The 12,026-nt window shown below is 32.1% G+C and overlaps 1 protein-coding gene across 2 annotated transcripts in view; it reads right to left on the bottom strand.

The window, feature by feature from the left end:
* The window catches only part of LOC149209325 (putative fatty acyl-CoA reductase 4), a 44,030-nt gene extending 34,349 nt beyond the window's left edge, over positions 1 to 9,681 (bottom strand). Inside the window, exons 1-5 of one of the 2 annotated variants that reach the window (XM_089396351.1) lie at positions 9,548 to 9,681; positions 9,316 to 9,410; positions 9,117 to 9,220; positions 8,826 to 9,008; positions 8,628 to 8,728 (exon numbers count right to left, since the gene is read on the bottom strand). In XM_089396351.1, coding sequence (XP_089252477.1) covers positions 8,628 to 8,728; positions 8,826 to 9,008; positions 9,117 to 9,220; positions 9,316 to 9,381 — 454 coding nt within the window. In that variant the 5' untranslated portion in view covers positions 9,382 to 9,410; positions 9,548 to 9,681. Of the gene's footprint in view, positions 1 to 8,627; positions 8,729 to 8,825; positions 9,032 to 9,116; positions 9,221 to 9,315; positions 9,411 to 9,547 lie in introns of both variants that reach the window. The other variant, XM_089396350.1, reaches the window with a different exon arrangement.
* Positions 9,682 to 12,026: the final 2,345 nt, after the last annotated feature.

Below are 12,026 nucleotides of genomic sequence, written 5' to 3'. Positions count from 1 at the left end.
TCTCTAGGAATCAATATACAATGTTAGAAGAGTATAGAGGGAAAATTAATTGGGGAAAGATGTTTGATAACATTAAGATAACCTTTATATTTGAATCAGATGATCTTACCCTAGATATTGCACTACAAATTACTAAGGCAAATATTTTTTCACTAGAGGTCCAGAATATGTTGAAGTCGTCACCTATGTGTTTCCCACATCAATAATCTCAACCTATCAAACAATTCATGGAATGATATATTATCATAGAGGAATATCAAGAAGAACAAAATCAAAGAAATTTTTAGATACTAGAAACAAAAGGGAAGTGCACAATAATAGGTCCAGAAGTCAAATCTGTGGACTATGTTAAGTCCATTAAGACATGAAAGTAAACTTTTGGATTGAACAAAAGATGAATATTTATATTATTGGAGATTATTGGGATAAATAAACAATAGAAAATATTTCCAATTTACTGCAAACGTATCATGACTTGTTTACAACCACTTTCTTGGAAATGAAAGGTATAACATGAGAGCTTAGATAAATTTAGATTAGTTTGAAGCGAGACACAAAGCCATTCAAATAGATACCTTACAACTTGAACCTAGCCTGTAAGAAAATAGTGTGCGAGGAATTGGGAAGAATGTTGGAAGAAGGGATTATTCAACCAATAGAACAGACTGAATGAAATTAATTCTAATGGTAGCATAGTATAAGAAAATGGGTGAAATAAATTTGAGAAAACTAAGTGATGCATGTATGGAGGACTCGTTCCCCACCCTATTTGTTGATGGGGCTTACTCATTTATGAATGGATTTTCAGGATACCGTTATATCAATATCACACCAGAAGATAGGAAGAAGACCACATGTGCAATAGAATTGGGATATTTATAGTATATTATGATACCTTTCAGTCTAACGAATGCACCTACAATATTTTTCAGGGTAGCAGTAGCAAATTTCAAAGAATTTATCCATAATTTATTAGAGTTATATCTCAATGGTTAGATAATTTTTATCCTAATTAAGAAACACATTTAAATTTTGAGCCTTATGGTTGATCAATGTCATCAACTGCAAATCTCCTTAAACTTGAAAAAGTGCACATTTTTTTCAGCCCTCAGTATTTTGGAGGGTCATGTGGTATGTAAATAAGGTCCACTAGTAGACCCTCTAAGATTATTTTCATAGTATATTTACCTCAACCAATATCATCACATCAGTTGTGCATGGCATTAGGACATACATGAATGGGGGCTTCACTGGGTGAGTAATATCATATCGTGTGAGTTCATATTGGTGAATATATACTGAGGAAAAAATGACATAATATAATTAGCATATAATAGGGGGTAAACGGTTTTTATATTGGTAGTTATGAAAAACAGAGCTCAAAGTTAATGAAAAAATATAAAGGGGTATTAAAAAGGTTAATGAAGAAATGGATACCTACTATATCTAGTGAAAGTATGCATCATTTAAATTGGTAAGGTGTATTGGGTTCGTATTGGTAGCGGGTTAGATATTGTGAATTTTAGAGGTATTTTCCAATATGTTGTCAACTTAAGGGTATTGTTTAGTATGCCATGAACACACGTGATATGTTAGATGTTCATTGAGTAAAGCCCGTGTGCATGCAAACTATCATAGAAAGTTAATATGGGGGTATGCGAAGATTACAACTCTCTTAAAGAAGATGTTGAAGCAAGAACAAAAATTTCATTAGAATAATGAATGTCAATAGGCTTTAAACACGTTGAAGGAAAATTAGTTACCGTGTTGATTTTGGTCTTTCCAAAGTTGGGAAAGGAGTTCGACGTTCACATGGATGCCTCATCTATATCTTTGGGCACATTATCAGTACAACTAGGAGAAGGGAATATAGATCACGCTATTGAATTTTCTATCCAAAACATATTGACAACTAAAGAAAATTACACCACCACTAAGCAAGAGGGACTCACAATGGCCTATGTGCTACATACGTTTAGACATTACCTACTATGATAATACTTCAAAATGTATAGAGACCATTATGTGCTAAGATATTTGGTCAATAGGCTAGCATTGCGAGAGGGGGGGAATATGCATATGGTTGTTGCTATTTCAAGAGTATGACCTCAAAGTCATTGTAAAACCATGAAGACCAAATGGGGGACCTGATCACTTATCCCACATTCTGATTGGGGAAGATGCACTAGACCGTATTGAAAATTTACTAGATGTGCAATTATTTGCAAGAGATATCATTGTTGATTAATTTGTAGACATTATTCAATTTCTTAGTATAGAAATAACTCCAAAGGGATATTCAATCGCGCAGAAGAAACAACTAGTGGTGAAGGCCTCAGATTACTAACTAATGGTAGGATGCTTGTAAAAATTCAGTGCATATGGCATGCTTCAGAAATTCATGTGGATATCTATAGGCCATTAATGCTATAAAAAACACATGAAGGAGTTGTTGGAGGTCACTATGCAATGAAGGTAACCATGCAAAAACTCCTACGTGCAAGGCTATTGTGGCCCACCCTACAAAAGGATGCTATATTTCTGCCAAAATTGGGAAGTAGGCTAGAGAGTCAAAAATCCCTATAGGAGGGAGGACATGTCATCATATACACATGTAAAATTTTATCTATTAAACAAATGGGAAACACACTTCATTAGACCAATCAACCAGCCAACAAAAATATTAGGAGAAAGGTACATAATATCTACCACGGATTATCTTATTGGATGGGTGGAAGCAGAGCATGGCCGCGACTGCAACGTAGAGATAACCATGTATTTTATACTTGAAAATGTAGTTATTATGTTTGAATGTCCCAAAATATCAATGAGCCATCAAGGTAATAACATTTTGAGTAGTACAATTGTTGCGTTGATAGAGGAATTTCATATTTGTCATCAGAAGAGTACCCCTATCATTCATAAGAAAATGACATTGTTAAATATTTTAATAAAATTATGGACAATACATTGAAAAAAACCTGTAATGTAAACAAAGATGACTGTGATTTACAAGTTCTAATAGTTCTATTGGAATAGAGGGATATGTGTAAGAAGCTAACAGGAAAGAGACGCTTCAGGTTGGAATATGGAAATGAAGTAGTAATGCCTACGGAATTGAGAATGCTTAGTTTGCACATTGCTACCTTAACTAATTTTACTAATTCAGTCATACTAGAATAGAGGTTATTAGAACTATTACAATTGGTGGAATACAACGCAACAACGAGATTTCATAAGAATGTCGAGAAGGCACATAAAAATGCCTAACATGATAGATGCATAAAGTAGAACTTACTATTGGGAGATTTGGTTATCATTTATGACAGTAAATTTCTAAAGCATCCAAAGAAATTTCAGATGCATTGGTTGGTTCCTTATATGATTCAATGTGTGACAGAGACAATATCTATTTAGTTACATAAAATGAATGGGGAACCTATCTAATGATTTGTCAATAGGAGACGACTCAAACTCTATAGGAACAGTTGACAGTTAGGGGATCAGTTCGCTAGGGATTGAAACAATCATCGATGGGGGAGAGGAGTATTTTCATGAGGAGACATGAAGTCATTCATAAATATAGAGGCAAGAACATATCACACCCATGCGCTAAGATGATAGATTATTGTTCAACATAAGCAAAACCGGGGAGCATAAAATAAACAAAGTACTAGGAAACATCACATTAATCCACATTAGATGAACACATGGTCATGAAAGGAATGCAAAGCCACTTCATTAATGGTCAAAAAAATAAACTGTAATGAGGAGGATATATTAAAAATAGTAGATCTAAAAGAAGAGGTTTTGTATAGGACATTTACTGGCCCAAGTAAACACACTAAGGTTATAGATAGAGGGGAAATTAAATATGAATACAGATTAAATCATATTCAATATATTACAAATTATAGCGCATCATGGAAAGAAATTTATAAATTTTAGAGAATATTGGAACAAATTCTTTGTATCTTCATGTAATGGAGAATGGAGAGTGATGCAAGGATGTTTGAGTGGTTGAGAATTATAGAGTGAGAGAGCACTAGAAATTTTAGCAAGTAGCCATTAGACGAGGAGAATTGGAGAAGAAGGCCAAAAATAAATATCATGAGCATGGGTCTTATTTGCGTCATCTATGGAAACACCAGTAAAGATACCAGTTCCCGATAACGTAACATAAGAGACATTTTTTAAATTATATATAGCACTAAGGAAGTCGAGCATAGAAATAGTTCAGAATGTTCATGGGGACACTGCACTTGACCTATGGTGGAGAATCGTTACCAAAAAGAAGTGTAAGGATGATCAAAGTCACACTGATTGCAATATTCAGAAGGAGTTAGCTCTACATGCACTGAGAGGTGGCATGTAGATATTTATGGAAAAGAGAGGTGCAAGAGCCAGTTCTTTGAACTTTGAGTGAAAGTGATAGAAGGAATATAGGTAGAAAAAGAATGATTAATGCATCAAATTTTGAAGCCGATGCAGAAGATGAGGAAGCAAAAATTGTAATGGTGGAAGCAACATGGAATACGAGAGGAACTAAGTGGCTTAGGATGAGCCACATTTGAGTTTTTGGGGCCACTTGGAGCCCATTTTGAGGAGAGATTTCAGGATCAACACAGAGGAGCATTGCATAGAAAGATTCCACATGGAAGTGTCGGTTAAGGAACAATGCACAAAATGTGGGAAAGAAGGAAAGAATTTAGGATATTTTTTTAGTTTTACCCATAGTAATAGGGATCGTCCAAAACAAAAGTGGGTTGTTTGTCTACTTTTTGACCCAATGTAAACTTATAAATAGTGAAATCCACGATGTAATAACGGGACATACATAGAGATTCAAATATAGATATGGGTAGACATAGATACTTATAGATGATGTGATGATGTTTAAGTCTTCTGCACTATAACTTCATGGATTAGGTTGGCATACCACGACAATTGTTTGTTACTTTGCATTATGTCGAGGATGATGTAACTTATTTATTATGCTCTATTAATACTCTATTAATGATTGATTTACTAGTTGAATTAAGGGTATACATAAAATTTCCTTTATGCTAAGAATGATATGATATCGTAGGCTCCATGTCTAATCAAACACTATAGAACTTTCCAAGTTGCTATATTCCCTCATAAGTTGGGTGAGGCTTCACCTGCTCGCAAGCATGCTGAAAGGGAGAGTGTCTAAGGAGTTTTTTTAGCTATTTCACTCTAAACCCAGATCTTCTCTCTACGAACCAATATTTTAATATGGTGACTATGGTTAACCATTGTTGAGTTGTTTCAAGAATGGTTGAATATATTTGACTAATTTTGACCAAGTTGACTATGGTTGATTATCATGGTTGATCATGTATTTATGTTGGAAATGTTGAGTATATTTACGATGGATAATAATTCCGCAATGGATGACCATTGTGACCATGATTGACCATTCTAGTAATGAGATTTTGTGACCATGTGTTGACCTTGTTGACAATGGTTGACTATGTTTCATAATAAAGTCCATATTAATCTACAACCATCATGGTCATCCCATAATACGATGCATATATCATATTTTTTGGAGACATTGTAATGATTTTTATTGTTGGTCACGATGTGATGAAATTTATTGTTCCTCACATTGCGATGTCATTTTTTATTTTGCGCATTATGATGATGTTTACTATGCATCACATTGTGACATTGTTTATCACATTATGTCATTTTTTTTTGTTCATCGCATTGTAATGTCATTTATTTTTTATCAAATTATGCTGATAGACGTTATTTTTCACATTACAGTGGCTGACAATGCTTAACAAGGTTAATGAGGATTGAGCATACTTGACCAAACGATTGACCATAGGTGACTGTGGTATGCCATTAGTTACAAGGATTTATAATGGTTGATTATAGTTAAATACAATTTACCATTAATGACCATGTTAACAATGGTTGGCCATTGTTGAACTAGTTTGATCCTAGTGGACGATGGTTGAACTTCTTGTCCATGTTTGACCATGGTTAGCTTATTCAATGATATATTCGATATAAGATCTTATTTTACTATGGTCAACTATGGTTAACCATTGCTGAGTTGTTTCAAGCATGGTTGAATATGGTTGATAATTTTCACCAAGTTAACATAGTTAAATTAGTTGATCATGGTTAGTTATGGCTGGCCATGGTCAAACACAGCTAACACATGGTAAAACATGTTCATTCATGCCATAGCCATCAATAAACAATATGGTCAATCGTAGTAATATGGCTACCCATGCTTATCCATGTTGAATATGGCAACATAGTCAACAATGTCAAACATTACTAAACCATGGTCAACAATGGTCTACATGGTCAACCATGGGTAGCATGGTCCACCAAAGTTGACATGGTGATCCCTTTTTTGCCATGGTTGAATATGGTGAAGTATGATTGACAATGGATGAACATGCTTAACTATGATTAGAAATATTTAACACTAGATGAATATGGTCGAGTATGTTGACCATAAATATCCATGGATAACCATGGTTGATTATAAAACTTGTGATTAACTAATTCTAAATTATTAAATTTAAATTTATTATTATTATTATTATTATTATTATTATTATTATTATTATTATTATTATTATTATTATTATTATTATACAAAATCACAAAATTAAACAAATTAAACATATTTAAGTGTATATAAAATTATTATTATATTAATATTATTATTAATAATATATTTATGTTGTAATTAATATATTACAATATTAATATATTAACCTAAACCCTATACAAAGAATGACATTTATTCATTTAAAACCATACTATTATTTGAAGATAAAAATTAATAAATTTACCTTATAATAGAATGAAAATGTCTTCAGATATAAGGAATAGGCCATTTAACAACACAGGTCACAAGACTACCAATTCCACGGTATATACATAATAATTATACAACATATACAATATTGATCTTCAAGCTAATACCACTCAATTATTCTAAACAACATATAGGTTTACTATTACTCTCTAGACTATTATTGATTTCTTCTAAGATTAGACGACTTCTTATTGATAATAAGCAGCGAAATTGAAAGGATTTCACATCTTCAGGACATCAGTTTAGCGTTTGAATATAGAACCGCAATCATTTTTAAGATCCTTCAATTCATTCTAATTCATTAATAGGCATTTTAAACGTCGATGTAAAAGCAGTTGATATTGATATCTTAGGCATACCATTTTATGCACTTTCGTATCTTTGCTAAGAAAAATAATTAAAATAAACAACCAGTATCATGGCGTGCATTTGCATTTGAGTGTGTTGAAGAAAGGCCGCCTACATATTACGCTAGCTACATTTTTTGTTTGCTCCAAATCTATTAGTATAAGTAGATCCATCCCTAAAACCAGCAGAACTCTAAATAACAAACTAACAAAAGAAAGCATTTCGGGTAAAGAAATGCGAACGAATCCTAAACAAGTGCAGCGTGGCCGTGATTGGGAATCCCTCGACATTAACAACGTTGTTCCTTAGGCTGATCTGAGACCAGAAATGCATAGATACATCACAATTGTCTTGCATAGCAAGAGCACAGTAGCACACACATCACAACAGCATCGACACATGGTATCCAAAACGATTATGAGGACTAATTAAAACTATTAATGAAATGGAGGGATGGAGGTTAGGACAAATAAAATGGTAGGGAATAAATCAGAGCGACGGAGAATGAAATTAAACCACATAGGAATCAAATTAAACAACACTTATTTGGATTTTTTAAAATGTTAATCATTTTTCATAATTGCATCGAAATATTTGATAAATGGTCATAGCTATTGAAATAATTATGTTGCATGTGTAAATTTAAGAATTTGTAAAACCGAAAAACCAAAAAAAGTGAAGGTTTAAATGGTTCGAAAAATCTAATTTGTATAGAAGATTAAAAATATTCTCATATTATTAAATATAGATCATTTATGATTTTTCTGATAAATGATCATACCTATTGAAATAATTATCTGTCATGGGTAAAGTTAAGAATTTGTAAAACAAAACAAAAAAGTGAAAGTTTAAATAGTATAAAAAATCTAATTTCTGTAGAAACTTAAAAATATTCTGGTATTATTAAATATAAATTATTTATAATTTCTTATATTTTAAAGAATAGAAATTATGAAAGCTTTTTGAAATATACAATATCTAAAAAAATATTTTAAATAAACTAAATTCAATTAATTTAAAATAATTCAAATTTTAATAAATTTAGGTTTAAAGAAAAATGACATATTATATACAAGGTGAAAATAAAATAAATAAAAATATATAAAATAAAATTAACATAATTTTTTTAATTGAATTATTTTTTTTATTTATTATTATCATTCAAATTTAATAATTTGTTTTTTTCTGACACGAATTTGAACTTTGAATTTATTGTTTTACAAATTACTTTATAACAAGGCTGTAGATGGCCAATTGAGCGACACATGGTGGCCTACCCAAATTTAATAATTAATTTTAAATCTAATATACTTCACAATTTAGTAAATTTGTTATTGTTTAAGAAATCCATTTTCTTCGTTAAACCTTTTTATCTGATGGATAAGATGAGAGTCTATCCCCTTACCAGTTGAGACGTGCACGAGAATTTGAACCTTACGGCACCGTTTCGCGAATTCCACAGTATTCTTAGCTCCCTTTGTGTTGACATTGAGAGAAGTATCATATCTACGTGGTGCGAAAAGGTATTAGGATTTACATTCAAATATAAATACTTTCCTCTAACAACAAGTAATCATCTTGAAAAAAGCGAATATAAACAAACCTGTCATCAAACACGGTGCTGGCTGCAATATGTACGATGGCGTCCAGATTTTCCCGGAGGTGTTCTCTGTCGCTCTCGGTGTAAATTCCAAGATTATGATCCGTTGCAATGTCTCCAACCAGAGGAACAACTTTCTGGAATATGAAGCTTTCGAAGCTGTCTCCATGTTGCTCTCTCAAAGTTCTGAAAAGCTCCAGTTTCAAAACCTGTCATTCATAGTGAAGAAACGACATCATTCGCAGACGGAGCATTGACCAATTTATGAGTAGGAAGAGTACTCAGATATTTTACCTCAGTTTTGAATCGGATTTTGGCAGACTCAGCATCATTCGCCCTAAGCAAAACAAAAATGCTTCTAATCCCTGGTTGTGAGCGTAATATTTTTTCGATGAAAACTGCACCAAGTGAACAGCAATTAGCTTCATTATCGTACAAATATATATATATATATATATATATGAATAACAGTACTGTCTGATATATTTAATACTTTTTCCAAGGAAACCGGTCGATCCAGTAACCAATATGTTCTTCTCACTAAGAAAGCCAAGCACATTTGACGCCATCGCTCGTATTTTGAGAAATCTGCAACTCGCACATAAAACTATCAGTAACAGCGTGTTGATTTCAGGCTACGTGTTTTATTATGTCCGCATACACAATTTATGTTGAAGCAAAGAGCACAAATATTAGTCAAAGGCAATAAACAATATGAAACTTACAATCTGCACTGCAGTCGCAGAGACAAGCGAACACAATGGATCAAGGCCAAGCACAACCACAAATAATCCTCCGCTCAAGCTGTCAAAATAAAAATGTATTTATAGACTAAATAACAAGCTTTACCAAAGAACAACGTAGCTAGTACGTGAACCACATTAAAAATACAAACCTAGCTAATAACAAATTCTGAAAATCTCCACCACACGTATTAGAAGTAGGCGGTTTCTTTGGACTTTTGAAAGCTCAATAATGCGGTGATCAGATCGCTTTCATTTTCAACGATCCCACAGTGATTTGATATTTTCACTAAAATTTATCTTATCATAATGGTGGGCAGATATTTAGGTTTTTTTTCACTAAAATTTATGTTATGATAATGGTGGGCAGATATTTAGTTTTTTGAAACACAATGGATCAAGGCCAAGCACATAACCATATAAGGAAACACAAATAATCCTCGGTCAAGCTGTCAAAATAAAAATGTATTTATAGACTAAATAACAAGCTTTACCAAAGAACAACGTAGCTGCTAGTACCGTGAACTACATTAAAAATACAAACGTAGCTAATAACAAATTCTGAAAATCTCCACCACACGTATTAGAAGTAGGCGGTTTCTTTGGACTTTTGAAAGCTCAATAATGCGGTGATCAAGCTTATTTCTGTATTCAAGCTTATGTGATTTGGTCATGATGATGAACCACTTGTTGGTTCGAAAAGCGTTGACCAAAAAATTCTCTCATGTGATTTCTACGGAAATACTTTGTTTAACTCTCATTATATCAATCTATAATCTAATGACTGACATGTGTATGTGATTTCTAACGAAAGACTTTCTTTAACCCTCATTATATCAATCTATACTCTAATGACATAACATGTGTGTTATAATATGATCATTATATAAAAAAAATTGTTATCATTCAATATTAAATAAATAACTATTAACTTGTTATCATTCTCTTCAATATCAATTATATATATATATAACTTTTATGTACCAATTTTTTTTTAATTACATTAAAAATTAATAAAAAAAATTAAAGAAATATTTATATAGCTCATTTTACAATTTTATGATTGTTTAGATTACATACAATACAGCAAATCATGACATTAACATACGATACAACATGAATTTCCAGCCTTAACGAGGCACGGCCCATAGATAGAAACATTTACGTTGTCGTTATATGTGTTGCGTTAATTTTAGTACGTTTATTATTCGAATCAGATTTGTGAAGCAGTCCCTCCATTGAACGAAATTGTTGGTTTGTGAAAAGAGTGGGGTTGGCTCCACGTTCAACCCGGCATGACCCGGAAATTGAAACATGCCGTTGTCTTTATGTCTGTGACGTTAATCTTCGACATTAACATACAATACAACATGAATTTCCAGGCTTAACGAGTCACGGCCCATAGATAGAAACATTTACGTTGTCGTTATATGTGTTGCGTTAATTTTACTGCGTTTATTATTCGAATCAGATTTGTGAAGCAGTCCCTCCATCAAACGAAATTGTTGGTTTGTGAAAAGAGTGGGGATGGCTTTACGTTCAACCTGGCATGACCCGGAAATTGAAAGATGCCGTTGTCTTTATGTCTGTGACGTTAATCTTCGACATTAACATACAATACAACATGAATTTCCAGGCTTAACGAGTCACGGCCCATAGATAGAAACATTTACGTTGTCGTTATATGTGGTGCGTTAATTTTACTACGTTTATTATTCGAATCAGATTTGTGAAGCAGTCCCTCCATCGAACGAAATTGTTGGTTTGTGAAAAGAGTGGGGTTGGCTCCACGTTCAACCCGGCATGACCAGGAAATTGAAACATGCCGTTGTCTTTATGTCTGTGACGTTAATCTTCTCAATAAGTCGCTTTGCTCCATCTTTCGTCCTCTAACCAACATGAACGAAAATATTCCGTGTTATAGGTTTCACCAATATTGTCCGAGGAAACATAGTGTTAAAAATGGACGATATTTATTTTATTTTAATTTCTTTTTAGAATATATATATATATATATATATATATATTAGTTTACATTATCATTTAAAATAATATTTATTCTCAAATTATATATATATATATATTTTTTTTTGATGATAAATATTATTTTAAATGATAATGTAAACTTTTATTATTTAAATTTAATTTTTATTATATAAATAAATTTTACAGAAGTAAAAGCTTTACTTTACTTAAATTAAATAATCTACAAACTTATTATAATTCCAATAAATTTCAAATTAAATAAATTCTTGTAGAACTATTTCTATTAGCAGAAGTTATTGCCAGATTTAGGTTAATATTGAACTAAAAATATGAAAAGTCAAAACATAGAAAAGTCCTCTAAATAAGCAAAGAAAAAGATATATAAGCCAAAAAAAGAAGCAAAATCCTTACCCCACTTAAATTAAATAATCTACAAAGTTATTATAATTACAACAAATTTCAAATTGAAAAAGTT

This window comes from Pinus tabuliformis, chromosome 1_2, assembly GCF_031772625.1.
Source record: "Pinus tabuliformis cultivar Carrire ecotype Pingquan chromosome 1_2, CPIR1, whole genome shotgun sequence".
NCBI classification, from domain to species: domain Eukaryota; kingdom Viridiplantae; phylum Streptophyta; class Pinopsida; order Pinales; family Pinaceae; genus Pinus; species Pinus tabuliformis.
Note: the sequence above shows the minus strand (reverse complement) of the source record. Positions and strands in the feature narration are given on the sequence as shown.